The sequence below is a fragment of the Lathamus discolor genome, chromosome 1 (assembly GCF_037157495.1).
Source record: "Lathamus discolor isolate bLatDis1 chromosome 1, bLatDis1.hap1, whole genome shotgun sequence".
Classification (NCBI taxonomy): Eukaryota; Metazoa; Chordata; class Aves; order Psittaciformes; family Psittacidae; genus Lathamus; species Lathamus discolor.
In genome coordinates, this window is record NC_088884.1 from 57,321,947 (window position 1) to 57,346,666 (window position 24,720).

At 43.7% G+C, this 24,720-nt stretch overlaps 1 protein-coding gene across 1 annotated transcript; it reads right to left on the reverse strand.

Annotated features, from left to right (window-relative positions):
- Positions 1–4,328: 4,328 nt before the first annotated feature.
- Positions 4,329–15,902, reverse strand: BCL2L14 (BCL2 like 14). Its single transcript, XM_065665078.1, has 6 exons — positions 15,696–15,902; positions 9,589–10,023; positions 7,718–7,849; positions 6,766–6,833; positions 5,492–5,764; positions 4,329–4,732 (listed from the first exon to the last, which is right to left on the reverse strand). The coding sequence occupies exons 2-6, from the start codon at positions 10,013–10,015 to the stop codon at positions 4,691–4,693; spliced, it is 942 nt and encodes a 313-aa protein (XP_065521150.1). The 5' UTR covers positions 10,016–10,023; positions 15,696–15,902; the 3' UTR covers positions 4,329–4,690.
- Between the last annotated feature and the right edge of the window lie 8,818 nt (positions 15,903–24,720).

Sequence of the window (24,720 nt, forward strand, 5' to 3'; positions counted from 1 at the left end):
AGGACTCGGCTGCTATTAGCAGCCCTCCACAGCTTTGCCAGAGAAGGTCAGTCCCAAGGTCACCCTCACCTTTCCTCTCATGCTTAGCACAATGATAATGCCTGAAGCAATTCTTGTATCGCCCCCCCCCCCCCCCCCCCAACGCATCCTACAGGAAACCTTTGTAACCCAGGTGCTCAGAGGAAGGCACCTTTCCCAAGACACAAAGACAAAAGGTTTGATGTATGAATAAAAAACCCAAAGCCGGCTGAAGCCAGGCACACACACCTACTTTAAATACAGAGAGTGTGTGTGCGGTTTTCCTGCATGCTGGTTCGGTTCATACACCTGCCCTGGCTGGTCCTAGAGCCTTCACCCACCAAAAGATTTTAATGACACTACAGGCACCTACACTGAATATTTAGGCCCTGCTGGCTTCACCAAAGACTTCTTTCAGGCCCTGCTTAACAGAAGTAGTCCCATACTTGCCTGCTTTTCTCAGTCTGAGCAGTGATGAGTTTCTTGGTGCAGCTGTCAGCAAACAGGACCAATCTGGCAGATGCTTCCTCCCTGGCTATATCATTTCAGGCTGGGAGGAAGGGGAGCAGAGAGGATAATACGGGTGGCATTATCCAAGTGGTAGTGTTATCCGCATTGGCAGAGGTTAGAACAGCACACAAGAAAATCCAGATTCAGATCTCTAGGGAAGATAACATAAGCATAACCCAAATTTTCCATTGCAGTACTGTGTGTAATGAATATTTAAAGCAGAACCACTGCAGTGGCAGACAGAAAGTTACACTTTGAGTGTTTAACCTCTAAAAACTTAAGTTCTATCTCCCTCCAGCATCCAGAGACGAGCTCAGCTGGTTCCCCTTTTAGTATGATAGCATTGGGTGGGAAACAGCTGAGCTTCCCCTTAGGGAAGAGGTAAGAGCCCTGTTTGGCATCTGCCAAAAGTGACCCTGGAGTAGAAAGATGAGGGGGAGATGACTGTGAAAGTCAGCACAGAGATCATATCAGTCAACAAAGATGCTGACTCCAGTGAGAAATCTTTTTGTAACCCATCATTTCTATCACCCCAGGCAGGAAAATGCACCATCTCTGCATCTTTCTGCTTTGGCTGCAGCAGATAAGCAGAGGAGCAAGTCATGGGACACGAGAGGAACACTCTCTGTGGGTTAAGCAGGATGGATCGCAACAGCTTGGATCCCAGAACATCGCTTAACCCCACCCCACAACCTGCTGTGGTGTAGGTAGCATGCAACAGAGCTACAGTTCCTGCCTCGCTGCTGGGGTTTGCACCATCCCTGGCAGGAGCATCACAGCTGCAGATAACAAACAAGCAAGGCAATCAGCTTTAATGTCTTCTGCTTGGTTCTCACCCTCCACTCACACTACAACGCCCCAGCTGTGAACTTTTAACCCTGAACTTGTTCCAGACTGTGAGCCTTTGCAGCACACAAGTCATAGGCAGTAAATCTGCTTTTCAGGCAATGGTGTCTATTGAGCTATTTCCCTCGGCGCTTCCCTGTGATTCCCTTATGTGTCCACCTGCTGCTTTTCTGCCTACTCACATGTGTCTATCAGTAGTAGTAGTTACTCACCTGTAAGGAGAGAAAGGAGAAGCAGCTTAAAAAGAGGGAGACCATGTGATGCTGTAAGAAGACCCAAGGATACCTCCATATGCCTCAATAGCCTATTGTATAGAAATACTGGATTTGCCAGCATTTCCTGAAAGCTGAAGCAAAAGTAAGTAACAGACAAGTAAAATGTTTGGGTTTGGGTGAAGGCTCCAGACTGTTTTCTACTGTTTCTGCCTCCTGATTACTCACTGGAGCAGGGGACACTGCTGCTATGAGCCGGGGCAGAACTCCTCTGTGCAACTGGTGTGCATGGGATAGTGGGAATCTTCTGATCTGATGCTTTGGGTGCCCCAGGAAACAGCAGCCAGGGCAAGGCCCACTCACGGCTTGGAGCCCTGGCTCTCAGAGGAGGATGTTAGGCTGGGATGGCAGCTCCCAGGTGCTCACACGGGCGGCCCCAGTGAGCTGGCTCCCTTTAACATAGTGCAGAAGGCAACTGTAGGACCCTTCTGGCATCCTTAAAAAATAAACCACTGCACAGGGGTAAACTCTGGTGCTGAAAACTTTGCACACAGTGAAAGCAGCTCATTTTAAATTAAACTTGCTGATATAATGAATAATGTGATGCTGACCTGCATAGATACACGATAAGAAAAATCCCAAGTGACACTTCTTGTTTTAACAGTAAACCTCTCTGTCTTTCACGGTATCATCCCCAAATCAGCACCAGAGGGTCCTAGAGCTAAACACAAAGATGTCTTGCAAGCAATTAACATGAACTGAAAGCATGGCCAGGCCCCCTCCCTCTCCACATCCCTTCCTCCTCCATACACACCCAGAACTCACGCATTTGTCTGCTGCTGCTTTAGTCATCACAGATTAAAAAGAACAGCAAGACGAAGACTGGTTGAGCCAGCAGTAGAGCTTTGTTAATTCATGCCAGGCAGCAGCAGTGGCAACAGCCTGGTGCTCAGCCTTGCTGACTGCTCTTAGAATAAACCAAAACCATCGTTCCAGCAAGGAGGTTACCCCAGATCCCTGCCATAAAAGGAGCAGATTGCTCTTAAAATCTAACTGATGCAGATGACAAATGTAAGAGTGACTAAATAAGAAACAGCTCACTTGGCTGGTTTCCTATGCTGGCCCCTATTGCTACTGAGAAAAACGCCTCTTAAACAACCCAGGGAAAAATAAAAACCAGCTGAACAACTTTACTTAGATGGCCAGTTTTTGCACTCCCATTTGAGATGGTCTGTTTCACTGTTGGCTCTGCCCTTGGCACGAAACTGACCCTTGAGGTACCAAAATGCGGAAGAGGGATGAGTGTGGGTTTGGGGCTGCTAAGCCTTCAGCTGGAAAACCACACTCACAGCGTACAGCTTGCACCTCTCTAAATACCAGTCTGTTATTCAAGCATTAAAAATTGCTGAAATGACTTCCATAAGCTAGTGCCCACCTCGTGGCCACTGGTGTATGTGAGCAGACTGAATGCAGTCTTAGTGTAATTGGAATGGAATTAGGTTAGTTCTTCAGAGCTAAGATCTAGCTAACAGGCCTGCTTTAGAACCCAAGTTTGTAATAAAGCAGCAGCCCCCAGTGTGTGCGAGGGTACACTTCACAATCTCTTTTCCATAGGCAAGAGACAGAAGGACAACAACATTTTGAACTTTTGAGTAAGTTCTTGCCTCTGCCCCACAAATCATTCCGCTTTGGGGACATCTGATATGATCAGAAAGAATGGATGTTCTTAAAATCTTAGATCTACGGTCTAGGGATACATCAAGTGTTTCCCAACTCCTTTGAAGAAGGGAAGCAAAGGTAACTCACTTCCACCTTCTCTGTCTTCTGTTTCACAGATACGTGTCCGAACAGAGGCAGAGTTTGCTATGCAGGAGTTGAAAGTTGAAGGTTTATTAGAAAAATAGCTGATCTTTGATAGCAGTGCATATTTTACACATCTGGTTAAAATGCTTTTTACCACTTTCGTTGAAATTCATGATTTGTTAATAACTTCTTCATGCAGTCTCTGCAGTTAACGTACATGCAGAATGAGCACCCATAACGGAAGGGTATCTTACTGAGAGGCAGTTGAGGAAATATTACCTCTTGGTACTGGAAAGTCACAGAAGCGACACCAAGGCTTTACAGCTTCAGCCGATGTCCAGAGTTCCCTCTTTTTCTACGGGATTTGCCAGGGCCAGAAATCCAAGTCATCAACTCAGTAGGCCACAAACCAAGGCTCGAAATCGTGAATAGTTTCTCTGGCATCTGCCTCTCCTCTCAGTGATGCACTTCTACTGCCACACACACGGATTCGTGAACTCCAACCAGACCACTTGTTTTCAGTGGCTGAAGGACCAGGTCAGTTTATGGAGAAATCCCTGAGGTTACACATAGCGTCAAGCTCCTTTTGAACAAGGAGGAAAACTGACACAGTAGGAAAAGTTTTAAATTTCTTGGACTACAAAGCTCTCACAATGTTTGTGTCTTCCACATTAATGTACAAAATAATGTTGCAAAAGCCAGTATCTATTGTGCTATACTTTGAAGGGGTTTAAAGCAGAACAGTTCAAATTAAGAGCATCTGCAGTAGGTAATCAAGTCTCTTTTCTTGGGGGATTGGGGAGCGCACTAGAATAAAAAGCTCGCATTAACCTTACTCAGTTGCTTTCAGAAGTATAAAATGGCATCAATACTGTAGAACTGATAACAGAACTGTGAACGACTCAAACCTGGCAGCACTTGTCCCACTTGGTTGATATTTGATCACGGTCCAATGGCTCTTGATGGCATACTTTGTTATTTTTCTCCTGTTTACGCTTTAGCATCCACCCATAAGAGAGCAGCAAGAATCTCTACTGGGAAAGGTGTCTAAAATCACTACTTACGGGTCTCAGTACTCCAGGGGAGTTGAAGGTGACTTCACATGCATAGGAAGAACACTTCCACATCAATACCAACTTTATGAAAGTACAGTTGTACCCATCAGCCATGCAACATTCCAGCCTTGCATAGAAAATATAAAAATACATAACCACTAATCATTCTCGCATTGGATTGTGGTAAGATCCTATATGTTCCTTAACTGAAGGCTCCTGCTCCCTGAAGAATGAGTGCAGTCATGGTTACTCTACTTCTTCTTGATCCAGTGAAGTCAGAGCCTTCTCCTGTAATATACAAAGAAAGCTTGCAGTTATAAAAGAAATTAGGACCTTCATCCTTATTTCAGTTCTGCTGAGGCCAGCCAGTAGGTTTGCCAGTAGGATTTCCTGGCCTCACATGCCACCTATTCCAGTGGACACAGGCTATAGAGCTGCTGAAAATGTTTCCATCCATTTTGTGCAACTCAAAAGGACTAGGATCTTTGATGCAAGTGCCTCCTAGCAAATCCAGGTGGAAATCCATGGAGGACAGTGGCTCAGCACTACTGCTGGCAGAAGAGAGAGTGCCTTGAACAACCGACTTTGAAAGAGGAATATGAAGATAAACAGATGCCTTTGTGTACAGGGAAAGTGGAAGTCTACCACACTGTGAGGGCAGGCTGTATGAACTGATGAACTGCTGTGCTGTCCCAGGAGCCTGCCAACAGCACACTTGTAGGGACAGTATAGTATTAAGGGCAAGCATGAAGTTTCCTGGTGTTTCTCCCAGCCTTCAGCTATTTGTGGTTGAAGGACTGTGTGCCAGGAATGGTGTTTTATACGTAACAACCCACCATGAATGTCTCCTATTGATTTTTGGACCTATCTAAATAAAAAACTTGCAGCATATACGATGTCTTGTAGCAAGTAATTCCACAGCTGGAATACACGCTGTGTTAAAGAATATGCAGTTTGGTTTGGTTTGGTTTGCATCTGGCCCATGTTTTGTGAAAGTGTTCGAAGTGCCCTAGGCTATGCATGTGTCAAAGGAGGAAAACCACATACCCAACCACCCTGGTCCTGAATCCATGGCCTGAAGTGTTCTCTGAGGTACTTTGCACCAAAGCCCAAGACCCGGTTCATAGGATGGTTGTCCACAGGGGTAAGTCTTGTGGCAACTTCCATTGTATAGGCAACTTTTTTGCACTGTACTTGGCCTTCTGGCTCACTTGTTGAATCTGCTGAGACATCCTCCAGGAACAAATCAGTGATCCTCTCGAAGAAAGTGTAGGACAACATGTCTTTAAAATGCTGATATAAGCCACTGTCCTTTTTGACCTGAAAAGTAGAATAAGCATGAGTTAAACTGAACCACTTTTGTTTGAATTGCTTTCCCTATCTCACTGGGAAAGAAGAGCATCTCTAGGTACCACATGCAGTATACTCTAATTGTGGTGGTGAATGCACACCTCATTGCAAAGCTGCTTCTTGAGTCTCTGGAGGTGGCTCTATGTTTGTTCCTTGAAAAAAATCTTCAGGTTTTTTTTGCATTTGAATGAGAGAAGTAGAGAGAGAGAAAGCCAATTGTGACACTAATATTGAGACCTGCAGGTGACAAGACATGCGAATACAGGAGCAGTGGAAAGATGACAGTAAAGGCAAGTTATGAGAAGTGCTGGCAACAGCTGCCATGCTGAGCTCCTTTTGCCCCATCATAGTCTTGGTGATGCTTCTTACTGTATCTGGGAGTCCTTCTTCTGCAGGAGCTGAGCGCATCCTCTGTGTTGGTGTATACCTTTACAGAGCAGAAGGGGCAGCTAAAGAAGGGAGTAAAAGGAAGAAGTGCCTGCATTTTTAATAAAGAAAACATCCACTCCCACTAATGGACTCATGCAGGGTCTCTTCTATAGCTCTTGGGAGGACTTTCAAAATGAACTCCTAAGATTTATTTCCATACAGCAACTTTCAAAGCCGTGGAGTTTCTCTCCCTCCACAGGGAACAACTTGTATGCCAAATATAATGCAAGCAGAAGAGTTTCTTGGAGTCAGCCAAGTGCTCAGCATCCCATGAAACTCAACAGGAATAAGGCAAGTGACTCCTTTTTGAAATGCATGACATTTCTGTTGCCTTCCTCCCACACCCCAACAGAAATCACTGCTAATCCTCTAGTCTTCAGAAAGATTTCAGGCTGAATGGTGAAGGTTTCAGAAAGCCCCCAGATGTGGAAAGAGAAGTTCAGCATAGAGACAGAAAGCACTAGGTTACAAACCATTCACTCCCAAGAGAAGTAATCTCTCACACTCCAGCCTGTGTAGCTCCTGAAAACAGGAGGAGTTACCTTTTCTTCTAGTTGGTCCCCTGATTGTTTTAACAGTGAAACTATTGTTTGTATTATCTGTTCTTCATCTGTTAAAGAAAAGAGTAGTATAAATATCACAGCCTTCTAGCAGGATCCAGATAGCCTTTGTGTCATTTAATCATGAAAACAGCTCCTACTTTGTGGCAAATCCACAGAGTTGTGTATCCAGGCTTTAAGCTAAAGCTCACTATTCTAGTCTGCGTGGAGTAAGCAATGCTATTTCTCCATCTGCCTGATGTTTTGTTCCAGTTAAAAAGCTGGGAAAGAGCAGGGGCTTTAATATCCCACTGGCAGCCCTTTGGGCTTTGAGGTATGTCTGATAATAAGGCAGAACAAAAGAGTAGCTAGCAGAAACCCATGAAAATTGACTTGAAATTAGGGGAAAAAAAACCCTTCGTTATTCCAATTACACCTTCTGCAACTCATTAGGACAAACTCTGGGTTTGCCAGATTAAAGAAAATGCAAGTATGGCAGGATCCCTCTTGTAACCAGAAATCCCTAGGAAGCTTGCATTAAAATCAAATCCCTGCAGCCATCATGGAAGACAAGCAGTGCAGACTTTTAACAGAGATTTTAGAGCAGGGTTGTCCTGTCACCAAAGAGGGATTGACCAAGATATTATTGCTCCAATGACTGGTGTTTGGCCTTAGAGCCCTGGGGTATTACTCTGTCCCCAGCCCTGCCAATCCTACCACTGCTCTGTCACCTTAGATCACTGCCTTCCTTCTCTTTTTCTCATTTTTAAGGATGCTGTCTTTAATTGCAAGAGCAGAAATGTGGGCCACAGAGCAAGAACCAGCAGAGCAGACTTCCTTCTTCACAGCATCTTGCCACAGAAGTCCCCAGTGCTTCACTATGTCTAGAAAAATGCCCCAGTGTGCAGTCCCAACCTGATGTACTGTGTGTGAGCTCAAAACTCTTCACCCTTACCACGTTCCTTGCTCTCGCTTCCATCAGTAAGATCACTTATCTTGGATGACACATCTGAAGGAGGTTCCTGGGATCTGGAAGCAACAAGCTTGGCAAGTTTGTCTGCAATGCGGTTTACATCTGCTGTTTCACCTGATTGGGAAGGAGGTTGGAAAATAGAGAATGCAGTTAATCTTTCCAAGGACTAATTCAGTGATTTACTTGTTTACATGTCTTCTGAGGTGGAAGTGCCCAGAGGATGCCAAGAGAGACATTTCCTGGGGCTTTGCTATTGCTTGAGAGGAGCTGGTAATAATTTCAAGAGATGTAGTACAACCCCTCTCTAGTATCTGAGCAGCAGCTAGCTATGTAGAGGCCATACAGAAGCAAGAGTGTGTTGTTCGCTAGCATGCTTCCTTGCAAGCCAGAAGCACACTATGCATTAAGAAATGTGAGAGTACTCCTCTACAGGACTGTGAATCTTAAGCTTCAGTTGTATTTGCCATGATTAGCTCATCTATAGGTCCAGTTTCAGAAAAGACACTGTATTTCAAAGCTCTTCCCTTGTTCTCACAGGCTAACCCTGAGCAAAAGAGAAACTGACTTCACTTCAGAGGCACCTCTAGCACAAAAGCTTTTTGTGCCCTTGACATTGTTGTATTAAGCAGACATGAATACTGGGAGAAGTCAGCAACCAGACTGGCTTTATCCACCTTGCATAGTGATCCTGTTCAGGACCCTAACCAGCTGAAGGCATCACTCTGTGAGAGCACTCCAGCAGGGATCCTGCTACAGCAAAGAGAGCAGGAGGAGCTGTTGCAAAGTTTGTTTCACCTAAAAGGTGCTCCTCCTCACAATTCACCTCACAGGGGTGCAGAGCTCAATCTCTCCACCACCACTGCCAAATGGCAGCTCCTGCACAACCAGAAAAGACATCGAGACAAAGTTCAGTGGTGGCCTGACCCATAACACATGTAGGATTAATGAGCAGGGTTTATTGTGAGGGCAGCACGGGTTAATGCAGCCAATAAAAACTACATTTCAAGGCTGGTGAATCAATCCAAGACATTTCCACCCCTGTGTCTGCCTGCAGAGCTTGTCTGGGAGCTGCTAGACTTCTAGGAAGGGGATCAGGCTGCTCATGACTTTGGAAACCTAAGATCAGGCAATTGCTTTAAAATTGAACAGGCCTTCAATTTAGGCAGCTAGTCCGCAAAACACCCCCATTTGCTCCAGTATGGCCTTGCCAAGCTTCAAGTGCAATTGCTAACAGTATAAGTGATTCATAAGAATAATAATTCTTTAGTAATTGGTCCTGCAACCTGCTGAAGGGCTGGTAAAGTCCAGATTCAAAGCCAAGCAGGATCCCCAGGGAGGTTAACTCAGGCTCAGAGACATGGGCTGCTCTGTGCTTGAGGCTTGTTACTGCCAACTGCTTGGCACTAGAGTTTCAAGCAGAATCTAGGACTTCTGTCTTCAATGTGGAACATTTACTACATGATAAAGCTCCTTAAACAGGCCTTCAAACAACTTTTCTTCCTTGAATTTAGTGTGGATGCCTTCACTCTGAACAGTGTTTTTTCTTTCTTAGCAGGTATGGAAAGAAAAAGATGATGCTTGGGGTGGGGGGCGGGGGGTTGGGGGGGAGGAGTCCCAACCTGTGCAATTTATACGATAGTTACCACTGCGCAATGGAAAACAGAAAAGCCATTCACAAGCATGAATCTTGTGTCTGCAAGCAGAACTGAAGATCTGGCAATCTGCCTTCCTAACTGGAAATCAACAGAGCCAGCATAAGAGGTGACAAAAGTGTGTCTTTCCACAGGCCATTAGCCGTTTCAGCTATTGAAGGAGAGATTTAAAGACAGCACAAGGAAAGAACTTAGACATACTTCTCTGATGCTGTGAATCCTCTTGTGGAGGGATCTTGGATTGATTCTCAACATGGGAGAAACCTGCTGTGTGACCTCCCTGCAGTGACAACGCTGGGGGCTCTGCACTGCTGCAGGGGAAAGGTAGATGATGTCCTGGCAAGTGTTTTGTTTTCCGTTGAGTTTTACCTTCTAGTTGTATTACAAGACCCTGAGAAAATGCTGTTAGGCTTGATCTGTCTTTATCTCTTAGATGGTCAGTCTTTCCTTGTCTCCTGATTAAGGATGATGGTTTCTGCACGTTAGCCTTGTTTTCCAGAAGTTTCCCATATTTACTGACAGACAACCGCTGTTGGGCATAGGCCAGTAGGATCTTGTATTCTATGCTGTCTCGCTCATCATCTTCCAACAGTATTTCTTTCATACTGACAACATTTGGTGAAGACATCTTGGTTCCTGCAAGAACATATTAATTTTAACGGCTTAGGGAGCAGCCTGGTTTTCATGCATCCAACCAGTACTTGACATTTCTACAGAACCTTCCACCTTATAAACCTCAGTGATGGGAAGAATATTGCAGTACCCAGGAGCCAGAGAAACAGTCTTCTCTAGAAAAAGAGTTTGGTTACTGAGAAATACCTCAGGTAGTAATCAAGGCCATCAAAGAACGGGAGCAAGAGATCTGATACATTACGTATCTAACTGTATTTGGTTGCTTAAGCAGGGGAGATGAGGAAATTCTAGGAGTATTCAGTGGTTGGGGTGCAGTATATGAAAAGAGGAAAACCTGCAACAATGCTAACTGATTATTGTGATGGAAAGAGAAAAGATTCATCAAAGCACTGCAAAGCCTATACCATCTCTCAAATGAGAATTGTGCTTTCAGAGGAAGCTTTGACACATTTGAGCCCTGAGTGCTCCAGGTAGGAAAGCATAAAACAACTAGCCCAAATATTAGGGGAAATTATGCTACTTGCCTATCATAGTGTTCTCAACTGTCCTTTCCCTTTAGGGCACCTGAGCCAACAGTTTTGCATGTGTGATTGTGGGCAGTGGAGGGTGTGGTGGCACTTATCTAAGGTGCCTTGTTCTTATCCAAGCAAACACACAATCCCACAGCACGCACACGCATTTTGTCATCTTCCCGTTTCCCTGCACATTGTAGCCCATCAAGCCACAGTGCTCAAGTTGAGCTATTGACACACCACCATCCCAAGCCTCCAATAGCCTGTCTCAAACACATGGCAACAGCCTCTGTGAAATTTTCTTCTCAGTGCAAGCCTGGGTATCAGCTTGCTAGTTTTCTGCTGGGAGTGTGCTGCAATTTACTCCTTAGATACCTATACTTCATGTCATGTGGCAAAATATCTCACTACGCTTGGATGAGAATTTGTCCCAGTGACATCCAAGCAGCTGTGTTGTCTTCAAACAGCTTCCTGGGCTTCAGCACAAGCCATGTCCTGTGAAGCGCCCAGTACTGCACTGAGATCTCTTGCTCAAAAGGTGCATTCCTGTTTGCTGGACATGGCAGAGCAAATTGAAAGCAGAAGGTGTGGGTACAAGTTCCCCTTCTCTTGCTAGTTGCTGCCTTGAGATATTCAAAGGGTCAGCAGGAGCTTTGTGTCTTCTCACAGCATTCATGCAGGCAGCTCTAATGAACCTGCAAGGGAAACTGAAAGCCCAGCAGGAAAAAGTGAGCAAGAGGCTGTTACAAGAAACAAACCAAGAAAAAGAAGTGGGAACTTAAAATACAGAGAAAACAAAGGAGAACCAAAATGATGTAAGACAGGCACCAGGCTGCTTCTTCTTCCTTGCTGTGCCTAGGAAGGGAGTGCTGATGTGCATACCACCCTCAGGATGCAGGGGAGCAAAGATAAGACCTTCTCCTTGCCCCATGATTGAGGCCATCTTCCAGTGCAAACCAGAGTAGCTTAGAGGGCATTTAAAGATGAACTGCATTTCTGAGTGTCTCCACTACACAGAAAGCAAGGCTACAGCAAATCCCTTCAGCTGGTCAACGAGCCCTGGAACAGGCACTTCCCTTTGCCCTGGACACCAGATCAGGCATTTATTTCAGTTTGAAGTTTGTCCAGAAACAGAGGGAAAATTTTAAAGGCTGTGCCATTCTTTTTCATTATTTAATACTTTATTCAAACTCAAGTTCCTCATAGAAAAGATCTAAGCTTTCTCTTCACATCAGACACCAATGCTACTTAAAACAATATAGTCCTCCCCACCATGGGTCCTCTTTATAGATCTAAAATAATTTGTGTAACATTCATGTATACTAATCTTTCACTAATTAAAAAATGTATAGCAATATATGATAGATAAGCTATATATACCATAACTAGATATAAAAATTATAAAGCAATTATATAAAATAATATAAAAATTTATTCCAGTGAGAGGACTTCCAGTAGTAGCATTAAAAACTCACAGCCCTATACACTGGGCTATTACTTATGCATTGAGAACAGTCCTACCCAAGGTGGCTGTACAGATAGAAATCAAATAAGGGTTCAAAGGTTGGTCTCCTAAACGAGGCTAAGTGCAGACCGATAGCAGGAGGTAGGGTATTATTACAGCTTGCTAGTATGTAACATCAAATAAGCACTTGCACTTCAGATGCAGCTGTACAGCAAAGCCTGCACCTCGCTCTGGTGGGGAACCTCTGACAAATGAAACAAATTATGTTGGTAAAAATGTGGAATAGGAGCTTCCTTATCCAGACTTTCTCGAGCACTGATGTCTCGGTAAGGAGTCTCACCCCTGTGTATACAACAAGGCTGGAGGAGCATAAAAAGCGAACAAAGGGTCACAGTTTATAGCTCATTTATACCATTACTTACAGACACCAAGAAAAGGAGGTATCACCACATGCTGGTGAGCATTTATAAAGGAAACTTCCAGTAGCTAACTTGTTTTTCAGTTCATTTTAAAGTTTGAAATCTTAGTTGGTGACTTATGACTCTCTTTAGACTTACTTCTTCATACTATAACCATATTATTGTTCCAGTATCCTGTCTGGTATGGGTTAGAGATGAGCCAGGACTTTCGCAGAAGCAACACTTGCTCTGCAGAAACTCTCAGGAATGAGTCTCTGTAAAGAAGGATTTTTAATGCAAGCATTGATTCAGTTTGACAGTACTTCGAAGTCCTGCTAAAACCCAAATCTGCATATTATTTCTAGGATGATTAAAAGAAACTCGGAGGAACAGATTATGGAGAGTAGCAGCACGGTCTCATTCTGTCTACTTAGAAACTCTGGTCTAAATTATTTATCTTCTGGAGCTTGCAGGCTCTGAGGGAGCAATGTTACACCCTCCCTCCCACTGCCAAATGTCACATTCATATGCCATTTCCCAGAAAATGGAAACCGAACTGCCAGTGTTCCTAGTGGTACATTTAGCTGCAGCCTTCCATTCACTTCAAGAATTATCTGCCAGAACAGAGAAATTTGGCAAAACCACAGATGTGAGCAGCACGACCAACAAAACCTGCCTTGTGGACTCTGAGAACCAATACTGGCTAAGCTAAAGTCCACAAAAATACCCCTCCACTGTAACAGCCCCCTGAGCCAATTGTAATGATAGCCAACTAAAAGCTTGAGAAGTGTATTTATATGAGGCTGAGTGGGCAGGGTACGGAAAGAAAACCATAAAAAAAGAGCTAAACTAGGAACATGACTGTTTAATCTTTGTTACTGTGAAGCGTAGCCTGGAGGTTCAAGCATAGATGAAATAACTGTTGATTTGGATGGCGTCCAGCTATAGGCCTGTGTTTGGCAAAACCGGACCAACTGGTAACCTGGCTGTGCCATTTCTCGACCGTTGTTGTATTGGTGTTATTTATTAATGTATAGTTGCATGTATAGATGCAAGCCGCTATTGTGGCTAACTCTACAAGTCCTCTTGGACCGTGCTCACCGCAGACTCTGCCTGAGCCCAAGCTTGGGTGCTGCACTCAGCCCAACCTCTCCTTCTAACCCTGCCGGCACACCTCCTGTCCTTCCTCCTCAGGTGATCACAGAGCACAGACAAGCTCTACTACTATTTCTTCCGCAGGATGGTTCATTCTCCTGCCTCATGGACATTTACCTCCAAAAGGCTTAGGGACTTTGTCCAAGCAGAGGGAGTGTCAATGCTGACCCTGCTGTTTGGCTCCATTCCCCATCACACATACTCTTGCTGGTGCTAGCAAACATCATGCAAGCCCAGGTACCTGAAGATGGCTCTGCAGCAAGAGGCAGGGCCTGTCCTGAAAGGCTGAATAGAAGAAGCAGAAAAGAGAAGTGAAAGAGGTGCCTGGGAAATGATCATAGAATCATCATAAAATCATAGAATGATTTAAGTTGGAATAGATCTTTAGGATCATTGAGTCCAACCATTAACCTGATGCTGCCAAGTTCTCCACTAAGCCATGTCCATAAGCACCACATCTGTATGTCTTTTACTTGCTGCCAGGGATGGTGGCTCAGCCACTTCTCTAGGCAGCCTGTTCCAGTGCTTGATAATCCTTTAGGTGAAGAATTTTTTGCTAATATCCAATCTAAACCTCCCTTGAGGCCATTTCTTCTCATCCTGACTAACAATCCTTGGTTTGTTAGTCCAAGCTATTCAGGTCAGGTCTGGTGCTTCCCTCTCAACCAGCGGAGACTGAAATGTGGTTTCTTACCTAGGACACAAGTTCTAGATAAAACTCTTTATTTTTGAGGCGCTGCTGGAGAAAGGCACTAATAAAAGCACCACTGTTTACCTTACTGACTCATCCCAGGTGTGGGTCTTTCCCTTCAGCTCTGCTCTCACATACAGAGGGGTAGATTGAGTATATGTAAGTGGAGATTCCTATGTAAAGGAAAGCAAAGGCCAATTCCTCTCTCAGCTCTTCAAGCTAGATACTTCCCTCTGGGTTCATGGTCCTAACTTACTGGTAGTCCTTGAGGAGAAAAGCAGAACAATCACAAGTCTCCAGAGTTTGTTAGTATGTAAGCAACACGCTGTGCTGAAGGAATATCCTGTACATACTGAGTCGGTTGCTCTCACAAAACCCGTCTCAAACAGGTATTGCCTGTGCAAGACAGGCTGAACAGTTTAAAATTGTACAGATGCTGTGGAATGCTGGTTTTACATACAAGCCCACCAGAAAGAACCTCTTCGCATGCTGCCACAGTTGCCTCTAGGATGGACAACAGCAACTTGCAAACTGAAGGATTATGTGCTCCTTATTTAATCTTAACAAAACAGGACACAACATAATTAGTGAAGGCAGAGCTGCACTATGAGGCCAAGGAAAACATCCCTAGTGGCAACAGATTTTTCGTGAGCCCTGTTGTGCAACAGATACAACACATGCTATATGAAAAGGTCTACACTTATACATGTCTTTCAGAAGAGAAGTTGCTAGGCTGTGTCTGTTCAGAAGTGTTTCCTGCATTCAAAGCTGAAAGGCTGCCAGACTCAGCCTCTAGAAGACAAGTGATGAACTACTTGGCTGTCAGCACCAGCAGGAATGGTGAGGCATGCAGCTATGACCTCCAGTAGACTACATCGGCAGTGACAGTGCAGCAAAGATCTGGGAGCAAAAAGGGAACAATACATCTGCTTACTGATGACTTCAGGGGTGTACGTTACCTGCTGAATCATCTCCACCATTTACTTGCTTGGATTAGAGTTTCCTTCAGTTGTAAATGAAGGCATCTTACCAGCAAGAGGTGACCTAGCTAGAGCTGGGCCAACCCAACGTAAGAACAAGGAGGTGAGGATTTAAGTCTACATGAATACATTGGGGTGGTACCAAATTTTAAATTCAGCCTTCCACATCTAACTGCAGTGTGGTTAGCAGAAAAAGCCTTTGTTCTCCTTGGCTAGATATGTCAAACTCTTCTTTCAGAACCATCCAGCCAACAGCAGTAAAGCTTGTATGGCAGCGCTAAAAGATCCTGGGCAGTTCCTTTTGGTTTTGATACTAAAGCTAAACCTGAAAGTACATTGGTACCTAAATTTACAGTGGTAGATATAGCCATTTAATCCATATACAATGAAGATTCTGAGTCTTGTACTGCATTATAGACAACCAAACATTATACAAGAGAAACCAAGTTCAAAGAAGAAAGGCAGTTTTATTACCTTACAGGTCTATTGCACCAGCAACTCTGTGTGCCTGCTGATCTCAATTCTTTCTCTTCCTCTTCCAGAGGCCAGACTCGTCTTGCTAGAGCCAGCCTTGTAAGCACAGCACTTCCCTTCAGAAAACTCACGTTCCCTTCTTTTATTTAATATTTTCAGTCTTTCATCAAAACATGTGTTCCTAAGCTTACACTAAGAAGGGCACTGCACTTCCAATAAAAAAGTGCCCCGTGTACTTCCTTATGAGAACAACGTTCAAACATGTCTTATAAAAAGCAGAAAGGCGAGGGCCGGCCCCTCGTGCACGTGACTTCTCAGCAGCACACTAGGCAAGGGGATAAAAGTCTACAGCTCTTCAGGGCTTCTTGACAAATGTCAAATTCTTCTGTCTCTTTTTCTTTTTATTCCATGGTACAGGTTGAATCAAATCATCGTTTTGATACAGGAGGGGTTTTTTTAAGGTGTTTTGAAAACAGTTATACCTCTTCTTCAATCAGCAACCATAAACTAGTCTACATTTTTATCATACACCATTGCATCTTTTTTCCCGACCATGTTAAGCATTAAGATTGGTAGAATACTTGCAACAATGTCATGGAATTGCTTTTGTAGCTCATAGCCCAAACTTGTGATTTCATTACCTGTATAACTAACCCCAAGCACACATCAATTTTAAGAGAGAATTTCACAGTGCCAGAGATCTTCCATTTTCAAAATAAGCTTGCAGACAAAATTGCAAGCTAAGAGAGGCCTGATGCACATGAAACAGCTGAAGAGGAGGAATGCTTCCATTTATCCGCAGCAGAGAAATAGGTTTTGGAGGTACAGAGGGGTTTCTGATTGGGAGGAGATCCCTTCTTAGGAGCAAAAGCACTTGAGTCTGTGCCTTCGTCTGAGGCTGTTGTATGGAAAAGGTCTGTCTGGTGCCTTTCCTGCAAAGGGAGGAATTTACTAGTAAAACCAGAAATATAAGCAGAGCCAACTTTAGCGTTTCCAGGGAATAGCAACTTGGAGTTCACGTATACGTTGCAGGCTTATAGAAGCTTTTTTGTTCATGTTCACTGAAGCTTTCTATTTCCTTCCTGCTTTCCTAGGGCAAACTGACCTGAGAGCAATAATAGCAGATGGAAAGCCTGTGTATCATGGATTATTAACGATCTGTCACTCCCTGGACTGCAAAAACTTCATTTTCTTTTCAAATGCATGCTGTACCTCAATGCAGAATATGTTTTCTCCAATATAGGTGGGGGGCAGGGGGAGAGGAAGTGGCATTGGAGGCCCAGGAAAGGGTAGGGTAGCCTGATGGAAGCACGAAAAAAGACCTAAACAACCACCCTTTTCAAAGTGTGATATTGTATTTTATAGCACCCGTCAGAAAGTGAGAGGACTGAGAAAAAACAAGCTCATGTCAACTGTGCTCCACTTTTTCTATTCTATTCCAAATTATTGTATTGTTTTTCCCTGTTATATCATGACAAAACAGGCAAATATTGGCCATTTTCCACTCAGCACTTGTGCTGACCTTATAATCAGAGCTGGAGGTACAAGCAGCATCACTACCTGTGGAGCAATGACCTCCTCTGACATACAGCTACTCACCCACTCCGTCAATTCCATCAGTTTTTGCCATTTCCCACCTCAGAATATCCCTCTGCACTGGAGAGTAGCCATTCTGCTCATCAATGTAAACTGCCGAGAAACCAAAATATGTAGATTCTTTCAAATCCCTGGTGGTTATTTCAGAAAGAGTGTGGTAGTCTATACTTGAAAATTGCGAGCCCTGGCTGCACACACGAAAGGCCATAGCCAGTTTCCTGCCTTGTCTGGAGCTCTGGGTTCTTAAAATCTCTGGATGGAGGGGCCTGATTTTGTCCATTATGAAGCAGTATTAGGAACAGGGATATTTCCAAGCATGTTACATATAGCCTGGGTAGATGTAAGAGAAGGCTCACTCCGACCAGGACTCCTTTTTTCATTTTGGCATTAGCTCTTTCAAACAAACAGAACTGGGAATGGTCCCAGAGGAGGCAAGAGGGAAGTAAAAGGAAACTCTTATAGATATGATACAATACAATACACTTTTAATGTGCTTTAATGATTTTTGCTTCATTGTACTTTTCCATTTTCCTCCTGCCACTTTGTCTGCCAAGGAAGATTTATTTTAATGGCCTTTCCTGAAAGTAGATAGGAGAGCAAACATTCTGAATAATGGCAGTATAATTCCCTGCTTTACAGGAGGTTCACATTTGGTTTCTCTTTTGATTCTCAGACCCTTTACAGTAAGACCCAAACTAGGTTTTCTATCTTGTTTGTATTATGGATTTCGTATCATGGATTTTAATTTCCTGGAAAACCTTTGTATTCTCTTCTTTTTCTGTTGCCATCTATCTTATCTAAATCCTCCAGTTCTTTTTAACTCTCATTTACCTTTAGCTAACCCAGACAAAAACTTGACATTGACTCATGCAGTTCTGGAAAGGGGATAAGCTGCTTTAAGGGTTATTTCTTTTCATTTCCCACCTTGGGCAAATTTAGGCCAGTCATAAGCTAGTTTCGGTTTTACTTCTATTCACTTTCCAGCCTAAAATCCTTGATATCCCAGCCTTTGATTTGCACAGTCTGTAAAAGCACACTTAAAAATAAAACCATTGTTTCCACTGACTTTCAGAATGCCTGTGAGGATTGATTTTTACGATATGTACTGAGCCAAAAGTATAAGAAGATTCCTCTCCAAAACTGGGAAGAGCTTGTAATATCTGCTGAGAGAAACTAGCTGTTTCCAGGAGGGAAAAATAAATCAAAGAAGAAAAAACCTGGTTGGAGAGATGGAAAGGCTTGAGGTTTGGTTTTCTCCTACCAGACACAACTTAAGCATTTTTCTGTTCTTAGTTGAAAAGGTGTAAAGCAATTTCAGCATTTAGTTCTTGCTTTGCAAGTTCGAAACAGCAGAGGACAGCGTGATCAGGTTGTTCTACATAAAGGAGTTTTTTCTGGCTGAAATCCACTAATTGGCTCTTTCCTCCAAAGAATGGTAGGAGGGATAAAAAACACAGACCTATCAAACCAGGCAGACAAATCTGCCCCAGCCATCAACCAAACGTCAGAAGAGTTTGTCTAGCCAAAACGGAGCTTTTGGCAACGCTGCGGTCCTTCAGGTGCCTGCACAACCTGGGCATGGCCGGGACCAACTCCAGGTGGATCAGCGGTGTCTCCACACATCATCTGCCAAAGCATACCAGTATCTATTCTGATGTGAAAGGTGGCTGCCCCGCAGAGCACGTGTTTCCCGACTGTTCAGGTCCGTCAGACGGATGGGGCGCTTGCGGCAGCGAGTCCCTCAACCTGGAGATGGCAGGGAAAAAGCGTCGGGCAGCGACACCCGGCGGCGGCTTCCACGGCTTGGGACAAGTGCCCTTAAACGAATTATCAGTGAAATCCAGCCTCCTGCATCCCGGCCAGCCCGGGCTGAGACGTGAGTCTGATGATGGCACAGCTGGAAGCTGATGCGGCCGGCAAGGCGTAAAGGTCTGTGGCTCTCTGCCTCAGTTACCGCACCGACGCTTGTGTGCGTAAAACAGAGTCTAAGCTTTAGTGAAGATTAAGGAACTGAAGGACAGCTCTGTTTTCATTCCAGGCACACCCAACTGTGAAAAACCAGATATGAAATGCGGAAAGGGAAATGGCATAAAACTACATTAGTGTTCAGGTTTGTTTCTGAGCAGTGCTGCTACCCTTGCTCATTTGGCTTAGATGGGAAATGGTTTTTATTTGAAGTTAGCAAATGGTGCAGCTTTTTGCAAAAGAGTTTTGTCTCTTCTTACTGTGTATTGCAATGGAGCGAGTGGTGGGTGTCAGGGTGAGCTTTGTGGTCAAAGTTTTGTTGTCTTCTTCTTTTAACCCTCTGGCTTCCCCCCTTAGCACTGGTGCTCCAGTCCAGCTCTTACGTGGTCCGGGTGGGTGACACTGGACCAGACACCAAGGAAAGAGCCATTGTGGGCGCCTTGCTGGGAGCCTCCCACTTTGCCCAGGAGTTTCATCTGAGCCCAGGCCCTCATCCTTGGTCCTGCAGCTCTGCCTGTGCCTGGCCATGTGCCTGTTGCTCCAGACCCTGAGGTTTTTACCTTACACCTGCCTCCTCACTGCAGACATCTCCAGGAATCACAGGACTCCTGGCTGTACTTGGTTAGGATCACCGAACCCTCTCTGCTCATCTTGCAGGTATTGTGGGGCTGTCCTGTGCCCATGAGGATGCTGCTCTGGGCTGCTTGCTGTCACCCTCAGCTTCCAGCTCTTTCGCCTATTTCTCCTGCTCTGACAGCTCCCAGCACTCTCTAGACCTTCAAATTGTGCCATGAGTCTGTCAGTAGAAAAATAATTCTAGACTGCATTTCTTTTGGTACATTTAGTGGCAAAAATCCACATCCTTTTATTTCTGATGTTATTTACAGTCATTTCTAGTCCAGTTCCTGACTGGCAGCTCTGCGTAGCTCAGGTGGTATAAGGTAAAGACACCCTTTCCAGTGTGCCACTACCTTGTTTAAACCAGTTTGGGTAAGGATGCTGTAGGCTGCGATCTGCCCTGAGTGCCATGTATGTTTTCCAGAACCTGGGAGTCAGCATAACATGGAAGGGTTTGAATATTGTCCTCTTTTCTCCCAGTCTTTTCAGTAAGAAAGTAAGTACAGTTTGCCTAAGAGCCACTGAACCCCAAATCCCTCTAAGTAAGTTTTATTTAATCCCTTTATTTTTTTGTAAGACAAACACCTCAAACCACAACATGTTTAAGTTTCTGGATTGATATCGAAATATGAGATAAGAGTAGACTAAAAATCATAAACAGCTGTCTCTGGAAAGTATTTTCATATTCGAATTATCATTGGACTGGTAGCCATTGGCACTAAATGTGCAGAATGAAGCCCAATATCTAATAAAACCATAGACCATATTAAAGCATTGAGTTAGTACAAACCAGCCACTGGCATACCTCCTTCAACACAACGCCTTGATAGAGCTGACCATTCCCTGACAACTATAGGAGCCTGTGGTGGAGCAGCTATACCCTCAGGGTTCATTCCAAGTATGAGCAAAGCCTCAGGCTGAGGTAATGCTCGGCATGGAAAGGGCCAGTGCAAAGCCTATAGGCCTGCCTGGGAAACAAGTGGCACGCAGATCCTTCACCAGATGGGTGGTGAATTCATTCCCTCAGCACTTCTGTGGTTCTGGCAAACCAGACCATCACTGTACACATCTGGGGATGTGCATATTGTGCAGTACTAGTGCTGCCACAAATTGCCCACCCACAAAAGAGTATTTTCCTGCTGTCATTGAGATGTTTCAGGTGCTTGTGTTATCTGCAACTGTATATTCCTTTCGAGCATACTTCTGCATACTTACATTGCACGGCTGTGGCCAGCAGGTCGAGGGAGGTGATTCTCCCCCTCTACATCACTCTCATGAGACCCCACCTGCAGTTGTGTGTCCAGCTCTGTGCCCACAGCAGAGGAAAGACACAAACCTGTTGTAGCAGGTCCAGAGGAGGGCCACAAAAATGGTCAGAGGGCTGCAGCATCTCTGCTGTGAAGACAGGCTGAGTGAGTGGGGGTTGTTTGGCCTGAAGAAGAGAAGGTTCCAGTGAGACCTTATTGCAGCCTTTCAGGATATAGAGGGGGCTTGAGAGAGACTTTTTACCAAGACCTGTAGTGAAAGCACAAGGGACAATGGTTTTAAAAGAGGGTATATTTAGATCAGACATTAAGAAGAATTTCTTTAATGTGAGGGTGCTGAGACAATGGCATAGGTTGCCCAGAGAAGCTGTGGCTGCCCCATCCCTGGAGGTGTTCAAGGACAGGTTGGATGGGGCTTTGAGCAATCTGGTTTAGTAGAAAGTACCCCTGCCCATGGCAGGGGGTTGGACTAGATGATCTTTAAAGGTCCCTTTCAACCCAGACTATGCTATGATTCATTCTGTGATTCCATTTAATGGCTAATGACTTCATACATATTGAATGAAGGAGTTTCAGCAACTTCCTATGTATGTTCTTCACACATGTAGATAAAACAGATTTGCTTAGATGTACAGCTGAGATGGATGCACAGTTACCACAGCCCAGCTGGCAGGGGTGAACTCGCTGTCATGTACTTCAGCCCAAGGGAAAGACTTAGTTCTTCCTATTTACTACTGACATTTGAAGCTGTATGAACCCATCCTAGTGTAAGTACATACAGGGTGTTTTTAACTTTGTAGAATGGAAAATTTTCATGAGTTTCAGGTAGGAATTGGGGACAGTGTTCTTGTACACTTGAGTCACTGTATCTAATAGTTGTGAAGGCAAAAATGTTTTTGAGTGGGAAGCATGGGACTGGAAACCACAAGCTGAATGAAAACCATATGAATCAAGGATCTCAGAGACTGATGCAGTTGCAGTTACAGTTACAGTCTGTCTTGATTAGTTATCCTCACAGGTCAAATGGAATAAATTCCTTGATTTCTCCAGGATTTCACAGGATTTCTTCAAAAGAGCAGTATTTTAGCAAGACTTCTAGACAGAGAAATATACTGTGTTACAATAAAAAGCACCCTAAAATAAGCTGAGCTGCCGTGTTTTGCACAGCTACTAGTGGGTGGAAAAAGCCTTGGTGGATAATACAGATGGCAGATCGGTAAGCTTCAATAATTAAAAGATTAAGAATTTATAATTCTGTGTCAAATTAAGACAAGCATTCCCAAAGGAATACGTGGAATAAGATCCTTAACTTCCTGAGGAAGAAGCATGGTTTCTGAATTTTGGGATGTCCATTTTGTGCAAACCTTTGGGGCTTCCTACCTTTTTTTGACATTAACAATAAAAGCTGCTCTTTCCATTTAAGCTAAAATCAACTATCTTTGTGCTTATGGGTCTTTTTCTCCAAGACAGAGATACCGCGTTTCCAATCTTCCTACTTCTCTGGCATTTTTTAGTCCATTAATCATAAGACTTAGCATTCCTGTAGTGCTAAATCTCCAAAACTCCCTGCTACCATGAGGGCCTTCATTCTGTAAATGAGCTTAACTAGGTCAATCACTGGGAAACAGCAGGGCTTCCTGAAAATGTAAGCGGGTCTGAAGCCTGAGATGCAGTCCCTCCTGGTAATAGTGTTGTCCTCTACACATTTTTACAGCTGGAAACTAAGATGTAGATGATGGTAAGGAAGAGCCATCTACATCTGTGACAGCATTTGAAACCTCTATCTGTCTAAAAGGAGAAAAGGAAGCCCTTGCTGAGAGTTGTATCTTGCTTTACTGTCCTCTAAAAGCCACATCTAAGGCTCTTTGTGATGGTTATTTAATGACACTATTTACATAAATACAGACACAGAACACTGATGGCACCTCATTCCTCATAAAAATTGGTAAGGGGTTTCCCAATAAGCTTTGATTAATACCTGAAAAAGCCCCCAAAGAGGAATATGGAACTGAAACAAAATGTCTTTTTCCCCCTAAACCAAATTGTTGTATTTTATGTCTTTGGATTAACATATGTTCACACATATGTTTTCAATTACACTGATGTATAACTGCCTTGCCTGGTGTTTCTTTGCTTCACGGGAGTTGTAGTTTAGCTCCCATTTTGTGCTCTGGTTTTGGTTCCTCAGTGAACAGCCTCTCCCCTCTGGCTGGGCTGGCTGGGAGATATATGGAGGTTATATGGGGCCACTCATAGCAATGAAGAAATACAGTCCAGTAAAACACTTCTGGTTTCCAAAATATTTTATTCAATGAAAAATTGTCTTCAGCTCTCCATCCCAAGTTGGGAGAAAACAAAGTCATAGAATCACAGAAAAGAAAGGACCTTAAGATCACTTAGTTCCAACCCCCCTGCCATGGGCAAGGACACTTCATACTAGACCATGGTGCCCAAGGCTCTGTCTAATCCGGCCTTGAACACTGCCGGGGATGAAGCATTTACCACTTCTTTGGGCAACCCCACAACACTGAAGCTCTCTTTTTCATTTGTCCCAATTCCCATTTTATGCCCAAAGGTGGTGTGCCTTGTTACTGCTTCTGGTTTTTGGTACAACATTGATCATATTTCCTTCTCAGGGTGAAGAGGGGTATGTATTCTGGAGATTAAGAGGGTTGTTTTGAGAAATTAGGCTGGGTGTTTACACTCGTAAGTGTTCAAAATACAAAGTATTACTTTCAGAAGTAACTTACAGTCTGCAATAGCCTACAAACTGAAAACAGAAATTGGGGTCCTAATTAGTTATTGGAAGACTTTCTAAATGACTTCATTAGTAGAATATCAGCTGTAAGTCAGTTCTGTGCTGAAGTCTCAAGCCTCTTCATAGGTATGATCAATCTGAATTTCAAAGTGACTTTCAAGTTATTTCAAACAGAAATTTGTGTATCCATATGTAAGGACAACATTATATTTTAAATGTTTCATAACTGAGGCTCCTAGGATTTCCAGATGTCAGTGTTTCTCAGTGGGCTGTGTGATTTTGATGGGGTTTTGTATTGTTTTCTTAAGAGGTGGTAAAAAAAAAAGATACGCAACAAGTTCTACTCTCTGAAAAGAGATGCTGTTAAAGAGATTTTCTGAAAGCTGCCTGAGATTAGCTATATAATGGATTCTTTAGATAACAAAAATAAATCTAGGTTTTAAATAAGCATTGCTTCTATGGTTAAAGCAATTTGTTCTCTTGTCTTATAGAAGCATGGCTCAATCCAGCTTTGGGTATTAAAGAAATAAAGTTCAAAGATTTACTGTTAAATATTTAAAATTCACTTCTTCAGATCAAGAACATCTAGAATTTGTCAGTAAGAACAATGCTATTAACCACATCAGGCTGCTACCAGTTTTCATACCAATCATTAATATTCAAGTAATATATATCATGTGCTGGATGCTGTCCGCATGCATGAGAGGACGCTTGTCTTTTCCTGAAGGTCTTGGAGTCACTGATGAAAAAAAAAGCATTTTATTTGATGAAGCCTGAATAAGCCCTTCGAACATCTGCATGCTGTTAAACAACACAGAAAATA